The sequence below is a fragment of the Lepidochelys kempii genome, chromosome 20, assembly GCF_965140265.1.
Source record: "Lepidochelys kempii isolate rLepKem1 chromosome 20, rLepKem1.hap2, whole genome shotgun sequence".
Lineage (NCBI taxonomy): Eukaryota > Metazoa > Chordata > Testudines > Cheloniidae > Lepidochelys > Lepidochelys kempii.
This window is the reverse complement of record NC_133275.1, coordinates 24,217,222-24,244,617: the sequence shown is the minus strand read 5'-3', so window position 1 is coordinate 24,244,617 and position 27,396 is coordinate 24,217,222. Positions and strand designations below refer to the sequence as shown.

The 27,396-nt window shown below is 65.7% G+C and overlaps 1 protein-coding gene across 1 annotated transcript; it reads right to left on the bottom strand.

Annotated features, from left to right (window-relative positions):
• Nucleotides 1-633: 633 nt before the first annotated feature.
• On the bottom strand, nucleotides 634-27,355 carry KANK2 (KN motif and ankyrin repeat domains 2). Its single transcript, XM_073318755.1, has 15 exons — nucleotides 26,852-27,355; nucleotides 17,619-17,741; nucleotides 12,905-13,019; nucleotides 11,507-12,230; nucleotides 11,420-11,435; nucleotides 10,842-11,367; nucleotides 8,110-8,208; nucleotides 7,904-8,003; nucleotides 7,444-7,635; nucleotides 6,861-6,948; nucleotides 4,470-4,689; nucleotides 4,152-4,294; nucleotides 3,502-3,702; nucleotides 3,091-3,189; nucleotides 634-2,313 (listed from the first exon to the last, which is right to left on the bottom strand). Exons 3-15 carry the CDS (start codon nucleotides 12,939-12,941, stop codon nucleotides 2,251-2,253), a joined length of 2,508 nt encoding a protein of 835 aa, XP_073174856.1. The 5' UTR covers nucleotides 12,942-13,019; nucleotides 17,619-17,741; nucleotides 26,852-27,355; the 3' UTR covers nucleotides 634-2,250.
• Nucleotides 27,356-27,396: the final 41 nt, after the last annotated feature.

Here is a 27,396-nt window from a genome sequence, read left to right as displayed (position 1 = left end):
CAATAAACATGGCTGGGGGGTGGGGTGGGTCAGACAGCAAACGGAAGCTTAAAAAAAAAAAAGACACAGATTTGTACCGCGGCTTTGAACCAAGCCCCAAATGTGGGGGTGGAGGGGGCAGGGGAGGGGAAAATAAGACATCACCCTAAAAGTCTGACTGGCTCATACCAAGGCAGAGCATAAATGTGGAAGCTAAACACCCGGCGGGTCTGTGAACGCTGCAGCCAGCCCTGCCCTCTGCGTCCGGCTGTCTGCGTCCGCCGAGGCCCTAAATACCGGGCGGTAAAGTAACGTAGATCTGTCATTCTTTTCTCGGCGTATATTAATCTATAGATTTGGTATAAATTAGGAATGTTTCCCTTCTTAGTTCTTTCTTTTTAAAACCACTTGCCACACCCTTTGGTTCCAATTTCTTTCCCATCCTTTGGCCGGAGAGAAATGGCTTTTGGGAGAAGTTTGGTACTTAAAAGGATTTGTTATTGCAGCTCAAAGATACATAGAGCTGGGTTCCAGAGGAGCAGCCGTGTGAGTCTGTATCCGCAAGAACAGGAGTCCTTGTGGAACCTCAGAGACTAACCCATTTATTTGAGCAGAAGCTTTCATGGGCTACAGCTCACTTCATCGGATGCATACCGTGGAAAATACAGGGGGGAGATTTGATATGCACAAAGAACATGAAAAAATGGGTGATCTATGCCATCCTGTGCCAGCAATGCCCCTCTGCCATGTACGTTGGCCAGACCGGACAGTCTCTACGTAAAAGAATAAACGGACACAAATCAGATGTCAAGAATTTTAACATTCAAAAACCAGTCGGAGAACACGTCAACCTCCCTGGACACTCGATTTCAGACCTAAAAGAGGCAATTCTTCAACAACAAAACTTCAAAAACAGACTCCAACCAGAGACTGCTGAATTGGATTTAATTTGCAAACTGGACACCATTAACTTAGGCTTGAATAGAGACCGGGAGTGGTCATTACACAAAGTAAAACTATTTCCCCTTGTTTATTCCCCCTTCTTCCCCCCCCCCACGCACTTCCTCACACGTTCTTGTCAACTGCTGGCAATGGCCCACCTTGATCATCTCTACAAAAGGTCCCCCCCTGCTCTCCTGCTGGGAATGGCTCGCCTTAAGTGATCACTCTGGTTACAGTGTGTATGGTGACACCCATTGGTTCATGTTCTCTGTGGATATAAATCTCCCCACTGTATTTTCCACTGAATGCGTCCGATGCAGTGAGCTGTAGCCCACGAAAGCTCATGCTCAGATAAATGGGTTAGTCTCTGAGGTGCCACAAGGACTCCTGTTCTTTTTATATAGAGAGCTAGGTAGGTATAGAGAGAGAGGAGGTGCTGCCCCCTACTGGCCAGGTAGGGTAATTAATCCATGCAACCTCCCAGACAGTTAACACCCTATGAGTTGTGTGGGTATTTACCAGGCTGGAATTTTTAGGAAGGTTTTTTTTAAAAACCTGCTCCCTTTAAAATCGATTCTAGAAACAGAGCCCCAGCTGCTTCCATCACAGAAATAACACTGAGTAGAGCAAGCTTTTTTAAGTGGGGAAAACAATCCAGACGGGAAACTGAGGCACAGAGCGACAGAATGTGACTTGCCCAAGGTCACGCGCACAGGAGGAGTCTGGGTCTGTCCCCTGAAGATGGACGGAGTACCCACAATGCACCAAAGAGCCCCCCGTCTCCAGCTACAGTCCAATGGGGGGACAGGGGAGGGGAGCTCCCGGCTCGCGTGAATTTCCATGGCGTGTAGGAATGGCCCCTGGACGGGAATCCCGTGTCTGCCAGAAGCAGGCCAGGGCGATGCAGCTGCTGCTGGAGTGGAGCCTATCAAACCAGCTGTGGCAGGGCCCACAGTCGCGGGTCCTTCCCTGTGGGACCAAATCCAGCGGAGACGTAGAAAACACAGCTGCCCGATTTCCACCACCGAGCTTGTCTCCGGCTTCCTTTGTCTCATGTCCTTGCTGCCCCCCAACATCCATCCCAACTCCCCCCAGCCAGCAGCAGCCGCCCCCCGGCTCCGGCTGGCACAGGGGCTCCAGTGGCTCGGCTCGGACCGCAGGAGGGACAGGCCTTCGTAAGTTTCAGTGCTTGGGGTGGACGGCATTCCCTCGAGACCCGCCCCCTTCCTCCCCCCACATCTCGATCGCTGTCTTCGGGGCTGCCTGGGCGGAAACGCTGTCCCCTGCTGCCAGCAAGAGGGGGGAGAAACACGGCAGGTCCCTCCTCCGCTACTGAGCCTCGGTGGGCAGGACGGCTGCTGCGGTCTCGGCTTTTGGCTGCTTTGGGGTCCCCTGGAAAGAACATTTTGGCTTCAGTGTCGACCCGGCCTTGGCCCCGTCCGCCCGCTCCCTGTCCCCATTTAACAGCTGGGGAAACTGAGGCATGGAGCGAGCACAGGACACGCCACTGCTCATGCACAACAGAGCCAGAATTCGAACCCAGGGCTGCTGAGTCCCAGCCCAGGTCGTCCACTCAGCCGTGCTCAGGGAACCTCTCTCAGAGCCGGGGATAACGGCCCAGACCCGGGGGCCAGCTGGCTCTAAGCCGTGCCGACCACTCCAGAAGCAGCCCACCCGGCTCGGTCTGCATCTGCAGGTGTCTTTGTGTGTGAGACACGCCCAGGCCTCCCCCTTACCCAAGACACTGTCCCCCCATCCCACCCTTGGGAGAGGACACCAGCCCCTGCAGGCTCCGTCTCCCAGAGGGGCTCTGGGCACTGAGCTGCCCCACCCCGCTCCTGCTGCGTGCCGAGGGGCTGCTGGCCCCCAGCTCTGCCTGGCTCGCTCGCTGCCCCATCCTCGGGGCTCCCAGACGCCCGGCAGCCAGAGCTCCCTCTTTCGGGGCCGCGCTGCCCCACGGCTCCCCCCAGCTAGAGCCACTAGGGGCTGGGGGAGCCGGCAGGAGACACCGAAAAACAGGGCCCAAGCCTGGGAAAGCTGGACATGCCCCTTGGCATGGCCCTGCTCCATTTGTATCAGTGTGCGGGGGTGCGTGTTACACGCCCCGGGCCGGGCTCTGTCTGCACCCAGGGGGGCCATGCGGGGGTGGGGGGCACACCCATCACTCACCGGGGAAGGCGGCTTGGCGAAGTTCATGTGGGCATAGAGCATGGCGGCGATGTCGTTCTGCCCGGCCTCCAGCGCGATGGACAGGGCCGTGCTGCCGTCCTGCCGGGGGGGACGGGGTCAGGGGCGCCTGCTTGGGGTGACCTGTCCCGTCTCCGCAGCTGCCCCCCCCCGATGCTCCTGGCCCCTCTGGCTGCCCCAAAGCAGCTAGCACCCACCCCGTGGGGGAATGGTTCCGCAGTGGGTGACGCACAGGCCAATATGCAAATCAGGACATCACTACATTTGCATAAGCTCCCCCCACACCCCTCGGAGTATCTGCAAAGCTGGGTCTCCCCCCGTCCGCACCTCGAGGGCCCCCCTTTAAGCTACCAGGCCGGGGATGCTGACAAAGTCCCTGGGCTGGGCACTCACGTGGTCGGCCAGGCCCACGTGGCAGGCGGGCGTGGCCAGCAGCAGGCGGGCGATCTCGGCGTGGCCGTGCTCGCAGGCGCACATCAGGGCCGTCGAGCCGTCGGCGTCCTGCAGGTTCACGTCGGCCGCGCAGGCCAGCAGAGCCCCCACCATGTCCTGGCGCCCGTGGCTCACGGCCAGCATCAGGGCCGTCTGCCCTGCCTGCGGGGAGCCCGGGGTCAGGCAGAGCTTGTGGGATTGATCCATGGGGGCAGGTGGGAAGGAGGAAACTCAGGGCGAGGGGAGAGATTGATGGGGGAGGGAGGACGGGGGGGGTGAATCTCAGGAGAAATCTATAGGGGGAGGAGTCCACAGGAGACAGGAGGGGTGGGGGGTGTCAGTGGGTGGGGGGGGAGAGCGAGCTGGGGGGGTGAGGGAGGAGTCCGTAGGGAAGGGCGTGGGGTGAGGCGTGGGCCAGGTGGGGTGGAAGGGGTTGAACCCAGGTTAGTTCATCCAACCCCCGCCCCCCCGGCCAGTCCCCAGCCCCCTGCACTCCTGGCCAGCCCCACTCCCCAGCCAGCCCCCAGCCCCCCACGCTTCCAGCCAGTTTCCCCCCCCGGCCCTGGCCAGTCCCCCGCGCCCCCGTGCTCCTGGCCTGCCCCCGCCCACACCTGGCTGGCCTTGGCGTTGACGTTGCCCAGCTGCAGCAGCTGCTGGATGGTGGCCATGTCCTTGTCGGAGCGGGTGGCGGCCAGTGCCGTCAGCATGATGGCCGTGTAGCCCGCTTTGTTCTGCTTGTCCACGTTGCACAGGCCTGGGGAGGGAAACAGAGTCAGTAGAGGGAAGACCCCCCCCCACCCTGCCCTGCTCTGTTAACCACTAGCCCCCACCCCCATCCCAGTGCTGGAATAGAACCCAGGAGTCTGGGCTCTCCACACCCCCCCCTGCTCTAACCACTAGCCCCCACTCTCCCCTCTGTGGCCCCTCACCGGTCTCCAGGAGGCGCTGGACCACGGGGAAGTTGGAGTGCGAGACGGTGTAGTGCAGGGCCGTGTTCCCGTTCCCGTCCGCCATGTTGAGGATGAACTCCAGCAGCCGGGGTGAGAGGTCGCGGTACGCGGCCAGGCGCCCCCCAACGGCCTCAGGGGCAGCCTCCCTGTGGCATGACAGCTGCAGCCAGTCCTGCAGCACCAGGGTGTAGGCGGCCTTCTGGGGGGAGACGGGGAGAGGGGTGTCGCCCGCGAGCTTTTGGAGGCTCTAGCCACCAGCCCCCACTCCCCTCCCGGAGCTGGGACAGAACCCAGGAGTCCTGGTGTGATGTTGCACTCCATATGTTTATGGAAATATGCTTATGAGTGTAAATATAATGTACCTGGAATATGCTTTAAGCAAAAGGTCTTGTGTAAGGTATCATTACAAAGCTTATAATCCACTGAGTGTAGTCATCCTATTTGTATGAATGTACCGTTCTTGCATCTGAAACTAGAAATATGAAAAATAACTCTGAAGTCCTATTGTAATTATGCAAAGCGTGGGCCATTAATGGTGGTTTGGAATCTTGATGGCTCCCATTAACCAGGACAATTGACTGTAGATGGCTCTGTTTACTTGCAAGCCTTCCTGTGAGTCAGGCCTGGAAGAATGAAGGCTTGAGGGGTCTCACAGGACATGTGACCATGTCACCTGGTACTGGAATCCATCTTAAACCTGGTGCTTTTCCATTTAGAAGAAGGGGTGGGGACCCAGAGAGACAAAAGAGTCCCACCTTGTGCCAAAGCTATAAAAGGGGGTGGAACAGAACAAAGGGGGCTGCAGTCATGAGAAATCCCCTAGTTACCACATGAACGGGAACTAACAAGGTCTGTACCAGGGGAAAGGATTGGGCCCAGACTAGGAAGGAGTCTAGTCTGTGAAGGAAGCTTATTGGAACATCTCTAGGGGTGAGATTTACCTGTATTCAGTTTCTTAATGTATCAGGCTTAGACTTGTGTGTTTTGTTTTATTTTGCTTGGTAACTCACTTTGTTCTGTTTGTTATTACTTGGAACCACTTAAATCCTACTTTTTATACTTAATAAAATCACTTTTGTTTATTAATTAACCCAGAGTAAGTGATTAATACCTGGGGGAGCAAAGAGCTGTGCCATCAGTGTTATAGAGGTTGGACAGTTTATGAGTTTACCCTGTATAAGCTTTATACAGAGTAAAACGGATTTATTTGAGGTTTGGATCCCACTGGGAGCTGGGTGTCTGGGTGCTGGAGACAGGAGCACTTGCTGAGCTGTTTTCAGTTACGTCTGCAGCTTTGGGGGCCTGGTTCAGACCCTGGGTCTGGGTTGCAGCAGGCTGGCATGTCTGGCTCGACAAGGCAGGGTTCTGGAGTCCCAAGCTGGCAGGGAAAACGGGCTCAGAAGTCTCAGCACATCAGGTGACAGTCCCAAGGGGGTCTCTGTGACTGAACCTGTCACTCCTGGCTCCCAGATCCCCTGCTCTGACCACTAGACCCCCCCAGTCTCAGCCAGGGGCTGTGCAGCACCCAGCATGATGGGGCCCTGATTTTGGCTGGGGTCATTACCCTCTAACCCTAGTACAAAGAATTAACAAGAGCAAATCTTTGCCTGGCACCCGCTTTTGCTCTGTTTCAATCCCCCCACCCTGTTTCTCTCAGCTGACATGAACGAGGTGCCGCATTTCACTTTAAGGCCACGTCACTTTCACCTCCCGGCGCTGCTCTGCTTCGCTGGCAGAATCCTGCCGGGGAATTTCCCGGTTGTTTGAGCCCCTCTGCAGGCTCTTTGGCCGGGCTTCACGTTGTATAACCCCTGGCCCTTCTCGGGGTGCTCCCTGCAGCTAGCCAAGACGGCAGTGTGAAGGGAGGCAGCGTGGCCTCAAGGGTAGCGCACTGCCCTGGCCCTCAGGAGCCCGGGGATCTCCTCCCAGCTCTGCCCTAGGCCCGCTGGATGAGCTGGGGCAGGTCACATCCCCTCCCAGTGCCTCGGTTTCTTAGATGACGATTCTGTGACCTGCTTTTCAAAGGGACCTGAGCTCTAGGGATTATTCTTGTCTGTTCCTCCACGTCCATTAAACCACCTGCCGGGCAGGAAGCTGGGCCGTGTCTCGCTGCCCCAGGCTGGCGAGGTGTGTTCTGGGCTCGCTGAGGAAAGCCCTCTGCCAGGAGAAAGCAGCGAGAACCCGGGAGTCCTGCCTCCACCCACAACCTGCACCAGGATAGTTCGCTGTCCCCCCCCACCACACACACAGTGGCCACTCTGTGAACAGCAGGTGCTGTAGATCCTGTAGCTCCGGCAGAAGCAGCCTGGGCTGTCGTACCCTGAGGTCCCAGGTTCTAGACCCGCGCACGGGCCCCTTATCTCTCCGTACCATCTCCTTGTCCATGAGCAGGTCTGGGCTCTCCAGGTACTTCTGCAGGGTTTCACAGGCCGCTAACAACTCCGGGCTGAGTCCTGTCCTGCAACGAGAGGTGGGAGCAGGGGGCTAGTGGGGTCTAACCCATTGGGGGGGGTTTTCCTGAATCTTGGGGGGGATGAGAGGACGAGCCAGGGACTCTAGTGAGTCCTGCAAAGGGGGCTGGTCCCTGAAAGCGGCATCCAAGGGTTATGTTGGGCCTAACGGGCAGCAGGGCCAGGGCAAGGCGGCCGGAGGGGAGAGCTGCCCTCCCCAGGCATGGTTCAGGACAGACGGAAGCCAAGGAGCCAGCTGCTCAGGGCATGATCCCGGCTCCGGCTGCAGCCCCGAGAGCCCAGCCTGGGCCCAGGTTAGCCCCAGCTGGGTGGGGGCAGAGCCCAAGCAGGTGCTGAAGGCGTTAGCCCAGCTAGGATCCAGACAAATCCCTGGCACAACATTCCCCTCCCAGAGCTGGGAGAGAACCCAGGAGTCCTGGCTCCCTGGTCTAACCCCCAACCCCACTCCCCTTGCACGAGGGCGCAGACCCCTGTACAGTTACCCAGTGGTGCTTCCTTGTGCCGTGCTGGGGGGTTCCCCTGCCGTCGCCGTGTTGCCCTCTGCCGGGACTCTCTGGGGGGCCAGCACCTGCCCCGCCGGGGGCCCCTCGCTGGCCTCATGGTACTCGCTCTCCGTGCTCTCGTTGTCAGAGGAGTTCTCGGCCGTGCTGGAGCCTGAGGAAGTGGACTCGTACCTGAGGTGGGGAGTGGGGTCAGAGCTGGCAGGGCAGCACCAGGTCTCGCGCCCCTCCCCGAACCCAGGAATCCTGGCTCCCAGCCCCCCTGCTCTAACCGCTAGACCCGCACTCCCCTCCACAGCTGGCAAATAGAACCCAGGAGTCCTAACACCCAGCCCCCGCCCACCCCGCTCTAACCACTAGACCCCCATTTCCTGAAACAGGAAGCGAACCCAGGAGTCCTGGCCACCAGCCCCCTCTCCTCCTGCTCTGCAGTTCTCCTTACCCGCCGTTGACGCCCACAAACTGGAGAGTTTTCTTGCTTGCCATCTCCGGGGCCTCCTCTTGCCGCTTCGTGCCGGTTCTGACGCCCCCCTGAGCCGGGGCTGCAGGGAGACAAGCAGAGAGGCCAGGATCAGAGATCGGCCCGAGCCCCCCACCCCTGAAGCCCCTTGGCCGCTCCTGAAGCTCCTGGCCCACCGTGCCCCTCACCTGGGTCCTCTGCCTTGCTTGGACACGGTGCAGCTGGCTGAGCTGGGACAAGGTCCGGGGCGACTGCAGCCTCTGGCTTCTGGGGGGCTCCGGGGGGCTCTGGGGGGGGGCGAAGGGGGGCAGAGTTAGAGACACAGACCCATGCCCAGGTGGCACCACTGACCCTGGGCTGGCTGACAGGGGAGGGGAGATGCTCAGATGCCGGCTGGGCCTGGCCCGGCAAGGCTGTGACAGGTGCCCAGCGGGCAGGGGGATGGTGGAGTGTGGGGGAGGGGCTCTAAGAGGTTCGGGTGGGGGTTGGTTGGGAGATAGGATCAGAGACCCCCCGCCCCCCCCTTAGCAGCAATCCTTGCATCCATGGGCCCAGTGCCTTCCCAGCAGGTCCCGTTCCACCCTCTAGCCCCCTGCACCCCCCGGCAGGTGGGGCAATCTGGGGGGACGACACTGGGTGATGCAATGAGCCCGGCTCATGGTAATGGTGGACTAACAAGGACGCTAATCGAATCTCATGCTCCGGCCTCAGCTCCAGCAGTCCAGAGCCCCTGGGCAGGAGGGGGACCCAGGGGTCCGGGCTCCCAGGACCTCTAGGCAGGAGGGGCACCCAGGGGTCTGGGCTCCCAGGACCTCTAGCCAGGAAGGGGAACCAGGAGTCCGGGCTCCCAGGACCTCTAGCCATGAAGCTACAAGCCCCGGCTAGGGCTGGGAAGGGACCCAGGTGTCCTGCGTTGCACTCACTGTCTTGTGTGATTTCCCAGCCCTGCACAACCCTTTCCCTGCCCCACCCCACAGCTCCATCCCAGGTCTTCCCCCCAGCCAGCCCCCATCTCCCCTTCCAGCTCTTAGGTTTAGGCCAGCTGCCCCCCACATCCATCCCCCCCCAACTCCACTTGTGAGACCAGAGACCCCTCAGTCAACAAGAAGGGGCCCGATTCTCAGTGATGCTCACCCCGCCCCCGGGGTGGAAGTGCCCCTCTGAGGTCGCTGCTCCCTGGTGTAGGGGGATGGGTCAGGGGCAAGGCCAGAGCATATTATGGGTATTCTCTGCTCGGCCATGCATGAGGTAGAGCAGCCCCAAGGCTGCTGGAAGTGACACGGGGTCTGGGCAAGACAGGGAGAGGGGAAGGAGCTAAAGAGGCTCAGACCCCCTCCCCCAAGGACAGGCTGGACATTTGTGGAGAGAGCTGGGGCCCCAGGAAACAAGCCTGGAGCCACCCCAGAGGCACGGGCAACGGGACTGGGGGGCAAGTACGTTTATCCATCCAGCCGCCGGGAAAGGACCGAAAAGAACCAGAGCTCGCCAGGCTCCTGGATTCCCAGCCCCCTTTGATCTCCCCAGGGAGGAGGCTGCTTAAAGTCTCTCTCATCTGCTCTAAGCAGCTGGCCCCAACCATCCTCTCCAAACAACCCCCTGCGATTTCGGACAGGCGGGAGACGGGGGACGGCCAGCGGTGCCCCTTCCCCCGCGATTTTGGGCTGGCGGGAGACGGGGGATGGCCAACGGTGGCCCCCCGCGATTTCAGGCAGGAGGGGGATGGCCAGCGGTGGCCCCCCGCGATTTCGGGCAGGCAGGAGACTGGGGACGGCCACCGCTGTTATTGCAGGAGCCGTCGGCACCGGATTCTGCTCTGGTTCCAACGGGGACGGACGCTGGACATTTTAAACTCAACACGGGCTGGGTTCTGGCGAGATCTCCCTCTAATGCCCGAAGTCCCAGGGCCCGAGTTCCCCAGGAGACTGGAGCCCACGCTCACTGCGGCCCAGCTGGCCGTGCAAGGCTCGGCAGCCAGCGGGTTTATTTTGGACTCATTTTGATGGCCGGCAAAGTTTATTTTTAAGCATCTTTTCTCTATTTTTATCAGTTTCGGTTTCCCCAGTTGCGCTGGCTGACGGGGTCCAAGCACTGCTTTGCAGTTTCCCCGCTGGTGGGATATTACGGAGGGGCAGGCAGGAATTGTTTTTTACTGCAGCCGCCGAGCGTCCAAAAGGGAACACGCTGCAACCGGTCCAACCCAAACCGCCTGGGGCACAGGTCCAAGAAGCCCGGGGGAGCAGCCTGAAGTCGAACGCCGACGGAGTCTCAAGCAGCGGCTCGCTGGCTTCGCCCGCCTGTGCCCTTCGCTGACTGCCGTGGGCGAGATCTTTCGGCTGGGTCCGTGCCATGACATCGGCAGTCCCTGAGAAAAATCTGACCCTTCCGAGCCTGGTTCTAATCGATGGACCTTGTTGTAATACAAGGTATGAACTCAGGGCCCCTTGTTCCCTGCAAAACCCAGCTGTCTTCTTACCCTTAACTTGAGTAACGAGCCTAATCAAGAGGAATTTGGAGGTCACATTAAACTCCAGACGCCCTTATGACCTTGATCTGCTAACTTGTGTTCGACTCCTACCCACCGCTCACTCGCCAGAGCTGCGGCCAGTTAGACCGCACCTCGCTGCGCCGTGTAGACGTGCCCCATAGCTGGGCTTTCAAACCAGTTTAGGTCGGGCTGGTTGGACGAGTGCAGATCTCACCAGAACATGCAGCCTTTCCCTGGGGGGCACTGCATTGGATAGGTGGGGGGACGGGGGGAGGGGCCGGCTCAGGGGGGTGGGGAATGGGACACGGGGCCTTTCCCATTTAGCTCTGCCCCCCAATAATCCCCACCCCAGCACTGACCAGGGGCTGGGGAGCCCCTGAGGAAGGACACAGGGAGCCCTCCCACCCCCCCACAGATGCCTGCGCTGGGCCCTACCTGGTGAGGCTCCACCGCCCGGGCCCGTCTCCTCCCCGCGGGGCTCGGCCACGATGCTGATCTTCTTAACGCCGTGGATGGGGGCGGCGTGGGGTGCGGCGGCGTGGATGGGGAAGGCCGTCTCCACCACCACGGCCTGGGGCGGCGTCCCCGGCTCCCCCCGGGTCAGGGCCCGCAGGCTAGCGTAGGGCTCCTTGGTCTCCAGGCTCTGTGCCCGCTGCGGCCGGTGGGCCATGCCCGTGGCCTTGCTGGCGGCGATCTCCGGCTCCCGCTGCACCTGGATCACCTTGACCGTGTCCGCCTTGACGGGCACCTCCTGCTGCTGCCAGCCGGGGCGTCCCTCCTGCCCGGCCGTGCCCGGCTGCGCCAGCTTCTGCTGGGCCCCCTGCAGCTCCCGGAGGGCCTTCTGCAGCTGCTTCTCCAGCACGGCGACCTTGGCCGACAGGGCGAGCGCGGCCTGACGCTGCCCCTCTGGCACCAGCTCGTGCTCGCTCACCCCCACCCCCACGCTCCGCCGGTCCCCCGGCTCCGCCGTCCCCACCCCCACTGACCTCACCTCCTTCCGCTCTGCCGCCGGCGGGGGGCTCAGGGGGGCCGAGCCCCCCGAATCCAGCCTCCGGCTCCCCCGCAGCGGGGAGGTGGCCCCCTCCCCGCCCCTGCCCTCCTCCGGGATCTCGATGTAGAGCTCGCCCCTGGCTTTGCCCTTCCCAAACCCACCCGGGTGGCCCAGGAACTTCTGGCTCTTCAGCTGGACGCTGAGCTGCCGCTTCTCCTCCTGCAGCACCGAGACCTTCACCTGCAGCACCGGGATCACCTTCACCTGCTCCTCCAGCTGCCGCAGCTTCTGCAGGGCCCCGGCCATCTGCTCCCGCACATGCTGCAGGTGCCCGGGGCTGGGGCACACGGGCGTGGACAGCCCCGAGCCCAGCGGGGTGAACCCGGCCGGCGCGCCGGGGGGCTGCCCGCCCAGCAGGGAGCTGGAGGAGCCCGAGACGCTGCTGTGCAGGCTCCCCAGGCCCCCCGCCTGGTCCTCCAGCTTCTTGCGGGCGTCCAGCAGGGTCTTCTCCACGCGGGCGTTGAAGGCGCCCGTCCCGCCCGGGGGGTAGAAGCCGGGGGCGCAGTAGGAGTAGGAGGAGTGGCGGCTGTCCAGGCTGGCGTTGGAGCACAGGGACTCGGTAGAAGTCCACCAGGAGCCGGCGCCGCGGGGCAGGGAGCTGTGGCGGGGCCGCCGGTGAACCGGGACCCGCCGGATGGTGTTGCCTTTCTCGATGTCGTCCACGTACTTCAGGAAGTCCAGGTCGAGGCGGTAGCCGTACGGCGTCTCCACCGAGTAGGGCAGCTGCGGCTCCTGGGCCCCGAAGGCGGCGGGGGAGGTGGGGGTGGGCTTCCCTGCAAGCCGGGGGAGGGCAGGGGTCAGTGGGGGTGCACAGGCGTTAGCTGACTCCCCCGCCCCGCCCCCATCCCTGTTTGCAGAGAGAGAAAAACTGAGCCACGAGAACGTTACCCCCAAGTGCATCAGTAACTAGACCCCCAGCGTCCTGGCACCCAGCCCCTGCCTCACTAACCCACTCCCCTTCCCCTAGCTGGGGATAGAACCCAGGAGTCCTGGCACCCAGCCCCCTCCCCTCCCAGAGCTGGGGATAGAGGCCAGGAGTCCTGGCTCCCAGCCCCCCTCCCCACACACACATTAACCACTAGACCCCACTCCCCTCCCCGAGCTGGGAACAGAAACCAGGAACACCGTTAGGCCCCTGGGATTTGGATTTATTCAGCGCCTTGCACCCTGGAGGAACCCAAAGGTCCTTAGAAAACCAATTTACCATCTATAGGTGTCCAGGCAGCTTCCTTGTCTCATGGGTAGAGTGCAGCCACCTCTGGGGTGGGGCACAGCAGCTGACTAACACCCCACAGCACCGCTGCACTGGACAGGAAGCGAGGCTCTTGGGTTCGACTGAAGCCGCATTGGGGGCAGACGTTGGCCCGGACTCCTGGTTTCACACCTGAGCTCTGCAAAGCGGGCCCAGAGGTCTTTGCACTCCCTGTGCCCTGAGCACAACACTCACCTGGGAAACCGGTCTCCATGTGCAGCACCTGCGCCATCCTGGCCCGGGTCCCCGCCTCAGCCCGTCACCGAAATCCGGGGAGCCCTTAGCAAGCGGGAAGACGCAGCCCCACGACCTGCAACAAGAGGCAGTGACGTGGCTGGGAACACGGCCGGGGGAGGAGACCGACCAGGGGGCCCATCTAGCTCCAGGCCCCCCCAGCCTCGAGGGGACTGGCTGGCCCAGGAGTCCTGCCTCAAACCGCTACACGCCCACTTTCCTCCCAGGGCTGGGGAGAGAACCCAGGCGTCCTGGCTCCCAGCCCCCCTGTTCTAACCCACCAGCCCCCCTCCCCTCCCAGAGCCGGGGAGAGAACCCAGGAGTCCTGGCTCCCAGCCCCGCTCCCCTCCACCACGATCCCAGTTTGCTTAAAGCCTGACTCTCCGGGCCCCATACCGCCCGCCCCGCCCCGCCCCTGGCTCTCGCCCTCCCAGTGACCCAGCGCCCAGACCCCCCCAGCACTTTCCCATCTGCTGTGTCTGGTTTCCTGGCCCCGCCAGGCTGGGCCCTGAGCCAGCAGCATGGATCCCGCCCTCCCCCATCCGCTCGCTGGGGGGTCCTACGGGGTGTCCCCTCCCCAGCCTGCTCAGCCAGTCACGGGGCGGGGACATGGCCTCCCACTGACCCACAGCGTCCCCCCTCTCTCCCACTCCCTCCCCCAAGAGCCCCTCCGACTGCAGGGGGTCTCTTCCCCACTCCATCCACGCCTGGAGCCCGGAGCAGGGTCCCCCACCCAGTGTGGAGCCCGGGACCTGTTGGGGGGAGTCCTGCTCTGACCCCCCATCAGACCCCACTCCCCTCCCAGAACCAGGGAGAGAACCCAGGAGTCCTGGCTCCAACCCCCACCCGCTCTAACCACTGGACCCCATTCCCCAGCCAGGCATTAACGTGAGCTGCTTGGCCAGGCTGCTCAGCTGGGGTGAGCTGGTGTTGCTCCGTCAGCCGCAGCGGAGGCCCGCTGGGGCTCCGGCCCCCTGGCACCGTCACGCCAAGGGCATTTCTGCCAAGGAGCCAGGCGCAGAGAACCAGTGACAGGGGCCAGGGAGCCACAGGGACTTTCCAGCCCCCCGGCCAAGCGGAGCTCTTGGCAGGGTCATTCCCGGTGCCAGGCCTCTGGGAAGTCTGATGCTGGGCAGGGGAGGGGGCTGGGAACTGGGCCAAGACAGCGTCTCGCTGGGAGGGGGAAAGCACCCCCCTGGGGTTGGTCTGGCCTCCCTGGCAGGGGACTGGATCCCTCTGCCGGGCACATCGACGCCTGGCGGCAGGACAGGAGCGTGGCTCTGGGAGGAGGTGGTGGCTGGGAGACAGGGCTCCTTTCCCAGAGTTGGGGAGAGAACCCAGGAGTCCTGGCTCCCAGCACCCCGGCTCTCCCGGACCCCACTCCCCTCCCAGCGCTGGGGAGAGAACCCAAGAGTCCTGCGTGATCCCTACAGACGCGATGCCAAGGGGGGGGCTGGTGGTGCCAACCCCAGAGCACGGGGCTCTGACGCTGTGTTAATCTTGGGGTGCACCCGCCGCCCCCAGCCGCCTGCCCACAGGCCTGCATTCACCCGCATTGCCCCACGCACCTCGGCAAAGCCCCGAGCCGGGATGCAAGCGGCCGCCGGGCTCGGGGGGCGAGATGGACACACGGACACGGTGAGAGACCCAGACAGCATGCACACGTGCCCCCTCCCTCGCCAGCAGGGGAAACACACCAATGGCATTGCTGGACCGGGGCTGTTCACGGCACAGCCCGACCCACATCGGCACGTGGCTGGTGCCCATTGATTTTTCCATGTCCCGCTGGGTCGATGGGGCCTTTGCGCCCCCTCCCTGCGATGTCGGCCTTAGGGGCAGAGGGCTCCGCTGCCCTGGTGCTCTGGGAATGGCGCTGGGGGGCGGGGGGATAACTGGGCCCCAAGCCCCCTGCTCAGCCCGTGGGGGGGGGGGCACCATCCGATCTACGGCATCCAGTGTTTCCCCTTTGCAACCCCCCACCACCCAGTCAGCCAATTAGGAAGCAACAAAATCAAGCAGAAGGGAAAATAGTTCATAGCCAAGGAACAATCCCCCCCCCGCCCCCGAGGCTGCCATAGTGACCAGGGTGGCATCACTCGCAGGATGCCGGGGTTCACGGTGCAGCCGGTGCCCAGGCCGCAAGGGGCTGAGATCTGGTCACAAGGGGGGGGAGGTACCCGGAGGGGAGGGCGGGAAGCGTGCGGTTGACAGAGATCAGCTGGGCACCAGAGGAGAGATTGTCCCACCTACAGCAGGTTAAGCGCCAGTGGGGGTCGGGGGGGGGCGGCTGGGTTGCGAGCTGGGTGCTGGATCGGTCAGCCCCCCCCTTCTGGTCAGTTTCCAGGCGCTGGGCTCTGCCAGGAGAGGGGACCCGGGGGCATCGGGACGTTTTCGTGTCATGACGGCGCCCGGGAGCCCCAGCCACGGCCCAGGCCCCCGTTGTGCCAGACGCTGCCCCCCACGCACCGAGGGCCCGTCCCTGCCCCCCCCAGGCCCTAGTCCATGGGGATAGGAGGGACTCGGGCCCAGCAGCTGTGGGGGCCACCCGGACCCCGCTCCCCCAGCGGAAGAGCGGGGCCCAGCCATGCTGGTCCCCCCGGGCCCCCGCTCAATGCCCACCTGCAGGACCCAGTGACCCCCCCAGCCCCCGACTCCCCAGTGCCGGGGACCCCGTTGGGGGGCACGACCCCGGCCGGGCTGAACAGGACGGATGTTGCTGGGGGAGGGGGTGGCTCCGTAGCTAAAGCATCAGATGGAAAATAAAACAAATGGTTTAAAAATAGAAGTGGGGGGGGGGGCAGGGGAGGGAGCTTTTGAGGCACAGACCCAGGAAGCAGCGTCTGGGGCCGGGGAGCTGCCAAGGCCGGGGTGGTGGGGGGGCAGTGGGGGGAGGCAGAGCAAGATCAGGCCCTCTGCCCATTTCACCAGAGCCCTGCCCCCCCAGCCCTGCGGGTGCCCCTCAAGGGGAGAAATGGAAACCCAAATCTCCTGCCCAGCCCGAAGCTGGGCTCCAGCCCCTTTGGTGGCTGATTTGAGAAACGACCTGGGGCTGCTGACCCAGCTGGGGGGCGGGGCAGGAAGCTGGAGAAATGGGAGGCAGGTGGGGGGGAGGGTCTGTGTGAGCCGGGGAGAGGGCAGAAGGGAAGGGGGGGAGCGGGGAGGGGCAGGGGCTAGGGGAGCAGATAGGGCAGTGAAGGGGAAGGGCATAGAGAGGTGGGGGGAGATGGGGAGGGGAAGGGGGAGGGGGGGACCGCAGCAGGCGAGGGGGGAGCACGGGAGTTGGGGATGGAGCGGATGGGCAGTGGGGGGAGAGCAGGGGATGGGCAGGGGAGGGGAGCACAGGGAGAGGGGGAGGGGGGATGGGCAGGGGAGGGGAGGGGAGCACAAGGAGAGGGGGAGGGGGGATGGGCGGGGAAGGGAGCACAGGGAGAGGGGGAGGTGGGGGGATGGGCAGGGGAGGGGAGCACAAGGGGAGGGGGAGGGGGGATGGGCAGGGAAGGGAGCACAGGGAGAGGCGGAGGTGGGGGGATGGGCAGGGGAGGGGAGCACAAGGAGGGGGGATGGGCGGGGAGGGGAGCACAGGGAGCAGGAGAGAGTGGAGGGGGGGATGGGCAGTGGGGGAGCAGGGGAGGAGTGGGGGAGGGGCAGGAGAGGGGGAGGGGCAGCGGGGGGCGCACGGGGAGGGGGGGAAGGGCCCCCGCAGCCCGGGTCCTTTCCGTATATGGCAGTGATTTGCTCTAAAAATAAACAGTTTTGCAGGCGGCTACGTGAGAATTTCCTGCCGCCGGGCCAGGCTCAGCCCCCCCGCTGACCCCCGCCTGCAGCCCCCCCCAGCCAGGGGCACGGGGGCAATGAGGCAAAAGCAAGAAGAGGCCCTTCCCCTTGGGGGCGCCGGCTCCCATCCGGCCCCGGGGGGGGTACTCAGGGATTTCCCCAGCTCAGGCCTGTGTGTGCCCCATTGTGCACCAAGCGTGGCAGGTCTGAGCCCAGGCCCCGGTGGCCAGCAGGGTGGGGGGGTGGCTTTACCCTCAGGGGCCCGGCTCCCCCCCTAGGGCGCAGAGCAGGGCCCTGGGTGCCGGGCAGGGAGGCAGCCATGGGCCTTGCTCTGGGAACCACTGAGGCACAGCAGCCCCCCCTCCCGCCCCACGCAGGGTCCTTCCTCCTGGGGCAGCCCTCCTCCTACGCGCCCCCCTGTGAGTGTCACCCCCTGCCCAGCCCAGAGCGGGGCGCCCCTTCCCCCTCGTCAGCCCTTAGCAAAGCTGGGGACCCCCCTGCCCACCCATGGGGCTGCCACTGCAGCCTCCTCTGGAGGGGCCCTCAGGGGGGCTGCGTGGGGCGAAACGAAGCGGACCTGGCTGTGTCGTGTGCTGCATCTAACTGCCCATCCCCCGGGAGCCCCTGCTCCAGCCACGGGTCCCCCAAAGGCTCCCTCGCACCCCCTGCCCCCCAACTCCTGCCCCGCCAAGGGGAGCTGCCCGGCCCCAGTCTCAGCGGGCTACATTGGGGCTAAGCAGGTGGGTCCCTGGCCCGTCGGGCAGCGCGGCCGGGTGCCCCCTCCCTGGGCAGTCACCTGTGAGCCCTTCATTGCACAACCAGGGACCCTTCGACCCCTCTGGTCCTGGGGGGTGGTATGCTCCGCCCCCCCCGCCCCCCGCGGCCGGCGACCCACTCTCACCCCAGCCAGCGGTGCCTCCCGATCACTCTGCCTGTGCCGGGGGAGACGGGATGCCAGCACCATGCTGCCCCCGGGCACGTCGCCCCCCGAGCCGTCCCCACCTGCCCAGCGACGGTCGCTGCCCTGCGGAGCAAAAGGCACCAAGTGTCAGTCACTGAACGGAGGAGAACCCAGGAGTCCTGGCTCCCAGCCCCCGCCCCCAAGCTCTAACCACTGGACCCCACTCCCCTCCCAGAGCTGGGGAGAGAACCCAGGCGTCCTGGCTCCCAGCCCCCCTGCTCTAACCACTGGACCCCGACTCCCCGGAGAGACCCCCCGGCGTGCTCTTCCCCCCGCCCCCCCCAGCAAGCTGCCAGTCTGTGCATGGAGGAAATTTAGCTTCGCTCCTGAGCCTCCCACCACAGGCCGGACGCGGCTCAGCCTCCCCCTGCCCCACCCCATGGGGTGGGGCAGGGGTGGGTCCCCCTCCTGGCAGCGTCTGGGAGCTGTAGGATGTGGGGGAAACGCCCCGCCAATGCTGGACTCACGCTCAATTGTTCCATCTCCCCCTGGACCCCAAAAGAATTCGTATTAAGAAACAGTGAGATTGAGGCACTGCCCAGACCCCAGCCGAGACCAGGGCCCCGTCACGCCCGGCGCTGCCCAGACCCCAGCCGAGATCAGGGCCCCGTCGTGGTGGGCGCCGCCCAGACCCCAGCCGAGATCAGAGCCCCGTCGTACAGGGCCCCGTCACGCCCGGCGCTGCCCAGACCCCAGCCGAGACCAGGGCCCCGTTGGGCCAGGCGCCGCCCAGATCCCAGCCGAGACCAGGGCCCCGTCACGCCCGGCGCTGCCCAGACCCCAGCCGAGACCAGGGCCCCGTCGCGCCGGGCGCCGCCCAGACCCCAGCCGAGACCAGGGCCCCGTCACGCCCAGCGCTGCCCAGACCCCAGCCGAGATCAGGGCCCCGTCGTGGTGGGCGCCGCCCAGACCGCAGCTGAGATCAGGGCCCCGTCGCGCCGGGCGCCGCCCAGATCCCAGCCGAGACCAGGGCCCCGTCACGCCCGGCGCTGCCCAGACCCCAGCCGAGACCAGGGCCCCGTTGGGCCGGGCGCCGCCCAGATCCCAGCCGAGACCAGGGCCCCGTCATGCCCGGCGCCGCCCAGACCCCAGCCGAGACCAGGGCCCCGTCGCGCCGGGCGCCGCCCAGATCCCAGCCGAGACCAGGGCCCCGTCGCGCCCGGCGCCGCCCAGACCCCAGCCGAGACCAGGGCCCCGCTGGGCCGGGTGCCGCCCAGATCCCAGCCGAGACCAGGGCCCCGTCGCGCCCGGCGCCGCCCAGACCCCAGCCGAGACCAGGGCCCCGTCGCGCCGGGCGCCGCCCAGATCCCAGCCGAGACCAGGGCCCCGTCGCGCCCGGCGCCGCCCAGACCCCAGCCGAGACCAGGGCCCCGCTGGGCCGGGTGCCGCCCAGATCCCAGCCGAGACCAGGGCCCCGTCATGCCCGGCGCTGCCCAGACCCCAGCCGAGACCAGGGCCCCGTCGCGCCGGGCGCCGCCCAGATCCCAGCCGAGACCAGGGCCCCGTCGCGCCCGGCGCCGCCCAGACCCCAGCCGAGACCAGGGCCCCGCTGGGCCGGGTGCCGCCCAGATCCCAGCCGAGACCAGGGCCCCGTCGCGCCCGGCGCCGCCCAGACCCCAGCCGAGACCAGGGCCCCGTCGCGCCGGGCGCCGCCCAGATCCCAGCCGAGACCAGGGCCCCGTCGCGCCCGGCGCCGCCCAGACCCCAGCCGAGACCAGGGCCCCGCTGGGCCGGGTGCCGCCCAGATCCCAGCCGAGACCAGGGCCCCGTCGCGCCCGGCGCCGCCCAGACCAGTAGATGGGTCCCCTGGAGGTGGGACATGTGGAGGGAAGGGAAAGGACATAGAGAGAAGAGGGCAGGGCAACCCGAAAGCGCCGCCGAAGCGAACGGGAGGGAGAGGGACACACAGAGACCGCGGACGAGGCCGGGGAGAGGGAAAGGAGCCGGCGAGGGCCGCGAGTTGCCGGCTGGACGAGCCGCTCCCTGACCCCATCCCCAGGAGACACCCCCTTGTCCTTCGCTTCCCGTGAGTCACCCCGGAGGCCCCGCCGGCGCTGGCTGGAGCTGGTGGTGAGCTGGACCTGGGAGAGGAGCTGCTCCGGGGCATCCACCCCGGGGAGCCAAGCGTCCCAGCCGGGGTCTGGCTCAGAGAGCACCCGACGGGGCGCGGTCGGCCCTGGGGGAACCGGGCTCAGAGCAGCCCCTGGCTGGGGAGGGATTTGGCCGGTTCCCGGGGCCCCGGCTCCCCCACGCTGGAACATCCATTGCTCCTGACCACAGCTGGCACCATGGGATCCCTGCCAGCTCCTGGCTCTGCCCTGGGCCCCACCGCCACCTCGGCCAGCGAGAGACCTGGCTCCTGCCCCAAATGCAGCCACCTCTGGGGCGGGACGCGGCAGGCAGGCGATCCCCTGGCAGCCTGGGCTGGCCAGTGCCCCAGTGCAGCCCTAGGGGGCTCTGTGCCGCAGGGGGGGGTGGGGCAGCAGGGGGCGCTCTCTCCCGACACTGAGCCCCACCCTGTTCCCGGCAGTGGCCCATGGAGGAGAGGAGAGCGCCCCCCGCAGCAGGGAGTGGCCGCCATGGGGCTTTCCTGGGTTGAAGGAGCCAGAGTGGGGCTGGCTGGGGGGCGGCTGACTGACCTGGGGGGGGGCACAGGCTGCAGGGAATTTGCTGCACCAGCCCTGCCCCGGTGCCAGACAGCATAGGCCAGGCAATGGAAACCCCTCGCCCCCCGGCACCGGCCTGGGATCCCTGCTGGGAGCGCTGGGGGCGGGGGGGCACTGCACCCAGCAATGCCAGCACCCCTCAATCCAGACTCAGCCCCCTGAAACCCCAGCCCTGGGCTCCCCCCTGGCCCCTCACTCCCGCCCCACAGGCCCCTGCTAGCCCAGCCCTGCCGGTGCCCCTCAATCCCGACCCACAGCCCCCTGAAACCCCAGCCCTGGGCTCCCCCTGGCCCCTCACTCCCGCCCCGCAGCCCCCTGCTAGCCCAGCCCTGCTGGTGCCCCTCAATCCTGACCCACAGCCCCCTGAAACCCCAGCCCTGGGCTCCCCCTGGCCCCTCACTCCCACCCCGCAGCCCCCACATGTGGCTTTGCCTATAGAAGGCCAGGAGGCCGGGGCAAAGCTGCCACATTCCTGCTTGTTTTGCAGCCGGGAGCTGCAGGGCTCTGGCTCCGGGACACGCCCGAGGGGTGGGGGCCACGCTGCCTGGGTGTGTCCCTGTGTCTGTGGTTTCCATGGACCCCTCCCCGGCCCGCCGCCCCTCCAGCCCAGCTCAGGCCCTGCTAATCCTGCGGCTCAGGGTGTCGGGAACCCCCAGGGCACCAGGGAATTGGGGGGGATCCAATAGAGTTAGAGGGACCCCGGCCTGGGCCTCCCCCTGTCCACCACCCAGGGACTGTCACCCCCCAGCCTTGGTGCATGTGCCAGGAGACTGGGAGTCAGGATGTCTGGGTTCTAGATTCAGGCCTGGGAGGGGGTTCTGGGCCCCCAGATCACACCCCGGGGCCCTGTGTCCAAGTGCTCTCCACACGGGTGCCCCATACGGACCGGTCTCTACAGGGCCAGGCTGCCAGGCTGCAGCTTGGAGGGGGAGGATCACAGAAGGGACACTCTCCCCCACCCCAGACCTCAGCACGGCCCCTTTAAGGCAGGTCCGCCCCCCCCCCCCAGCCCTGGGAGCACATGGAACCAATTAGTCTGGGCCTGGCTCGCATGGGTCCGGCCGGGGCTCGGGTTTCACGCCCAGAGCTGTACGCAGGGGAGGGGAGCGGGGGCTGGTTGTACAGGGACCCTGCCCCCACCGCTGAGATGCAGCTACCTCTGGGGTGGGGCCCCGGGGCTGGTTATACAGGGATCCCGGCTGGGAAGGAGGGTGCTGGGGCCAGGCTGGTGCCGGGGTGGAGTGGGTCGGCTGGGCCCAGGCTCAGGGGGTGCGGGGGGGGGGGGAAGCAGAAACCCGGGCTTGCTCCTGGCCGAGGCACCGGACTGGGTTTTCTCAGACGCCTGCGTCCAGCTCTGGTCTGAGCCACAGCGGCCTTGATCCCACCTGGCTCCCACTGACTGCAGGACCTGCCCAGCTCCGACCCCCGCCGGCCCCCCGCAGCAAGTGCAAATGCCCCAAAAGAGTGCGGGGCCACGGCCGGGGGGGCACCCGCCTAGCAGGAGCTCCGGGCGCAGACACAGCCGCGGATCAGTGCCCCCGTTCTAGGGCAGCCCCTGGCGAGGCCGCTCTGGTCCCACCCATGGTGCACTGGGCCCTGGGACGGCGCTGAGAGCAGTGACCCCTCCAGGGTGCCCATCCCCGGGGCGTCTGGGCCTCGGACACCACCCTCAGAGCCGGCCCTGTGGCAAAGACATGGACAGGATGCCCCAAAACCAACCCCATGGGCCAAGGCCAGGGTATCCCAGCCGGGCCCCGGGCCCTGCCTCCTGCCTCCCCCAGCCTGGGGTGGGTCAGAGGGGAAAGGCCCGGTGTCCTGTTCCCCTTCTGCGGCCGTGGGGATGGGCTCAGAGGCCGGGTGAGGGACTGGCATGGGAGGAGGGCAGGACCTCCAGATGGTCCATGCTACAGCCCCACAGATTTTGGACCTCCTGCCCCTGTCTCTGCCCCAGGGGGGAGCTGCAGGAAATAAATCAAGCCCCCACCCCCATCCCAGCTGGAATCCCACCCCCAAAGCTCCCCATCCTCCTGCTCTGAGCCCCCCCCAGCCACAGGCCCCGCCTGGGCCCCCTTAGGGACTTTTCCTACTTCCGCCTGGGCCTGGCATGAAAGCAGCGATTGTCTGACCTTCCCCCGCCGCCCGCGCCTCACTCGCACAACGGAGCCATTCAGCCTCGGGAGCCCCCCAGCCCCCTCCCCCCCCAACGGGGTCCGGCCAGTGCGCAGGGACTGGGGGGAGCCGTGGGGAGGGCTGCACCTTGGGAGACGGGGCCCCCAAAATGGGGGCATCCGTGCGAATCCTCCCCTTCTGGCACAGACCAGGGGGTGGGAGAGAGGGGCTGCAGTGCGTTAAATGGGCTTGCAGGTTGTGGGGCAGATTCTGGAATAGGGGGGACGTTGGGGGACCCTTTCCACTCTCCCCAAATGGCACAGAGCCCCCCCCACAAGAAGGCAGGACTTAGCCCAACCCCCCCCGATTCTGTTCCTGGCCCTAGTGCCGAGACTGGAGGGAGCAGAGAGGCTGCAAAGGGGGAAAAACAGCTGCAGGCTTCAGGGCTTCGGCAGCCGCAGGGGGTCAGGAAGGACATGCCACTAATGCAGGGGGCAGGGGCCTCTGGGGTGTCAGGCGCTGGAGATTGGACAGGAGTGGCTGGGTCCAGGGATCCAGACTGGAGCGGCAAGGAACAGGGGGAGCCTGGCTAGCTGGGCCCATGGGGCTGGACTGGGTGGTGGGGGACAGTGTGGGGGCAGGAGGGATATCGGGGGAGCTGATCTGGGGGATGGCGTGTGCCAGGGGGATCCCACAATTCCCGTGGCCCCTGGGAACAGGCCCATCCCTCCGCCCAGAGCAGCCCCACCCCACACACTCACCCCAAACCCAGCCAGCCCCAAGTGTGGCAGCCACCCCCGACCCAGACAGGCCTGGGCCAAGCAGCCCGCATGGCCCAGGGCAGTGCCTGGGGGAGGGGGGGAAATCAGGCTGGGTCTCCTCAAGCTACGATGTGGGGAGACAGAGACTGGCTGATGTGGGTCGGATCCCCCCGATCCTCCCTGCAGGCCAGGACCCCCCCACCCTCTGCCCCATCCCTCCTCCCCTGCCCACAGCCCTACGACCCCCCCTTGCAATCCAAGCCCCCCCCAGTCCGAGCCTCCCCGCCCACTGCTGCTGCCCCATCCCCCATCCCCCCCTTCCCATGGGCCAAGTCCAGCCCCCAACCGTCTCGAGTTTGTCTCCCAGCACGACTGGGCCCAGCTACCCGCGGCCCCTCTCTGCCCAGAGCTGAGAATGGGGGGCCTGGGGGGCAGCACCCCTGTTGGGCACAGAAATTCCTTCCGCTTGAGCTGTTTTTGAGCCACCGTCAAGAATGTCCTGGGGGGGAGAGGGGGGGCGTCTCCTGCCCCGTTGTCCTGCTTGGGGCGGGGAGGGATCGGGGCCCAGCCTCCGGCCCTGCACCCTGCCTGGCCCCCCCAGGCTTCCTGGCAAGGAGCCTGTGCAGAAGCTGAAAGCAGCAGATGTCGGGGCCAGGTGGCCGCCCCCGAGGTGCTGCGGCACTGGATTGGGAGCCCGGACACCTGGGTTCCATGTCTGCCTCTGATCCCCTGGCTGAGTCCCTTCCCCCGCTCCGTGCCTCAGTTTCCTCCATGTGAGCTCTCATAGTACATGTCCCAGCGCCCAGCACGATGGGGGCCCCACATTTGACTGGGGGGGGACACACAATGGGGCCCTGATCTCGGCTGGGGTCTGGGCTGCAGCTGTCACGATGGGGGCCCTGAATTTGGGGAGACACACAATGGGGGGGTCCCCGATCCCAGCCATGGCTGCGTGAGGATTTTCCCCCAGCAGCTCTTAGAGGTGGCCACGGAGGGGTTAATTGCTAATCGGCCCTAATCGGCTAATCCCGGTTCTGATCCTTCCCTTCTGACATCACACCTCTCAGCTGCTCCTTGGCACTGTCCCACCGTTACCTCCCCCACGGCCGCCGCACCCAGCCTGCCTGCCGGGGTGGGGACATGGCCCGTCAGGGCCCCGGCCACCCACCGAAACGAAACGCCACCCGATCCCGACCTTCACCCCCTAAACTTATTACTGGCCCCTCCCCCTAAATTCCACCCCCTTAAAGCTGGGATTCTCCATCGCTTCCCGTTCCCCACGGCTGCCGCGTTCCCCACGAGAGGCAGCTACCTGTCTGCATGTGGGGTTGCAGGAAACGGGCCCTTGTGATTTACGGCCCTGATTCTGCAACCGCTTTTGCACGTGCACAACCGGGATCTTAGCCTGGGAGCTCTAGGCTCTGCCCCTCTGTGTCTGCAGCACCAGGCCCGCCAGGGCCCCGAACTTCCTGCAGCGTAGCTGGTAAACCTCCCGTGTTATAACCTCCCGCCAGTGTGGGAGCCTGTTAAACCAGGGGCATTTCCACCTGGCGGGTGAGTCCGGGGGGGATCTGGCCTCCAGCGACTGGAGGAGAAATGAGATACTGCTTACTCGATACTTAGTGCCCAGAGATCCGGCTGAGGTTGTGACCCCTTGTTGTGCCAGGCGTGGCCCAGACCCCGGCCAAGATCAGGGCCCTGTTGTGCCGGGCACTGCCCAGACCCTGACCGAGATCAGGGCCCCATCGTGCTGGGCGCTGCCCAGACCCTGGCTGAGATCAGGGCCCCGTCGCGCCGGGGGCTACCCAGACCCTGGCCGAGATCAGGGCCCCGTCGCACCGGGTGCTGCCCAGACCCCGGCTGAGATCAGGGCCCCGTCGCGCCGGGCGCTGCCCAGACCCCAGCCGAGACCAGGGCCCCATCACGCCCGGCGCCGCCCAGACCCCGGCCGAGATCAGGGCCCCGTCGCGCCGGGCGCCGCCCAGACCCCAGCCGAGATCAGGGCCCCGTCGCGCCGGGCGCCGCCCAGACCCCAGCCAAGACCAGGGCCCCGTCGCGCCGGGCGCCGCCCAGACCCCAGCCGAGACCAGGGCCCCGTCACGCCGGGCGCTGCCCAGACCCCACCCGAGACCAGGGCCCCATCACGCCCGGCGCCGCCCAGACCCTGGCCGAGATCAGGGCCCCGTCACGCCGGGCGCCGCCCAGACCCCAGCCGAGGTCAGGGCCCCGTCACGCCGGGCGCCGCCCAGACCCCAGCCGAGATCAGGGCCCCGTCGCGCCGGGCGCCCCCCAGACCCCAGCTGAGATCAGGGCCCCGTCGCGCCGGGGGCTACCCAGACCCTGGCTGAGATCAGGGCCCCATCGTGCCGGGCGCTGCCCAGACCCTGGCTGAGATCAGGGCCCCGTCGCGCCGGGGGCTACCGAGACACCGACTGAGATCAGGGCCCCATCGTGCCGGGCGCTGCCCAGACCCCAGCTGAGATCAGGGCCCTGTTGTGCCGGGCGCTGCCCAGACCCTGGCCGAGATCAGGGCCCCATCGCGCCGGGGGCTACCGAGACACCGACTGAGATCAGGGCCCTGTTGTGCCGGGCGCTGCCCAGACTCATAATAAGATCCAGTCCCTGCCCCTGGGATCTCCCAGTCAAGGGGTCATGGCCCCCACGTTACCCCCAGAGAGGCTAAGTGAGCAGCCCAGGGCCCCACAGCAAGTCGCTGGCAGAGCTGGGGATTTGACCCCCATCTCCCAGCCCTGGGCCATGTGCCAGAAGCACGACGCCGTCCGCCCTCTCCCCAACGGCCTGCGGGCCGCCCCATATCCCTTGGAGTGATTTCACCCCCCGCACCACCCGGCACCCTCACCTGGCACCCAGATGTGTAGGGAGAAGCCAAGATGCCTGACCCAGGGCTGCGGCTCAAAGCGTCTATCATGGGGGGCCAGGCCAGGCCCAGGGACCTGACTCCGGAACCCCAACTGGGAATCAAACTGCAGGCCCAGGGGGCCAAAGACAAGGCGCTTCCCCTGGGAGTCCCCATCCCACTCCGATCTCAGCCCCCAGAACTGGGTCGCTCCCCGCATTTCCCTTCCCCAAGGCCAGGGAGCCACTCTGCAAGCCCCTGCCCAGCTGGCCCAGCCACTGGCCACCCCAGCCCCCAGCCCGCCCACACACAAGTGGAAAACAAGGGGTAAAGCCGCTAGAGTCTAATGACAAACATCTGGAGCTGGGAGACTGACCAGAGCTCCCCTCCCCCCGGCACAGTCCAGCCCAGAACCGTGCCCTTCCAAAATATATCCGATTGCCTCCGAGCGGAGCCGTCCCCGGCCCACAGCTCCCCCTTGCCGGGCTGGAGGGCAGGGACCCCGGGAGAAAAAGGGGCCCAGCAAAATACTCCAGCCTCTTCCAGAGCCGATTGGTCGGGAGTTGGGGACTTCTGAGGCCGCCTTTGGGCCCTCGCTGTGTTTCAAATGGACCACGGACAGCCCGATCGACGCCCCTGGGGTGCAGTTAGATTTCCCTACTCTCCGGGCTCCTCTCCTGGTCCTGCCCAATGAGGGGCTGGGGAATCCGGCTGGAAAGTCGCCTGGCGAAGAACGCGAACCCGAGCGAAGCAGGAGGCCGGGGATCGTCGCTCGCTTACCTTGGGAGAAACCCCGTCCCCACGTCGGACTCTCCTCGCCCCGTCCCGACCTGGCGAAGCGAGAAGAAAGGTCTCGGTTTAACGGGAACCGGCGGTTCGGGGGGCCGGGGGCATCGGGACTGCGGGACCGCGCGGGGTCAGAATCTGGGGTTTGAACAGGGGCCGAGAAAGAAGCGGGTGAAGTGACCTCAGCTAAACTCCGGGGACGGGACGGACGGGACCTGGTCTCCGCAGGCCCCAAAGGAGATGCCGGCTCCCTCCAGTTCCCCACCTTCCCCCTCGACGCCGTGCCTGCAAAGAGCCCCCCAGGTTGGCACCAAATTAGTCGGGCTCCTTGGGAGGAACGGGCGGGTTCTCTGGGTCTCCAGCCTTCCTGGGGCCCAGGTGCGCCCCTCGGGGGCCCCACGCCAAGGGGGCAGAGGAGGATCCGGGGGGATTTTGCAGGGTCTGGTACCGTTTTTCCCTCCGCTGTCAGTTTCCCAGTCTCCCAGGCAGAGACTCCAGAGCTCTGAAAGTGACCAGCCAGCCCAGCGCCCTGGGGCTGC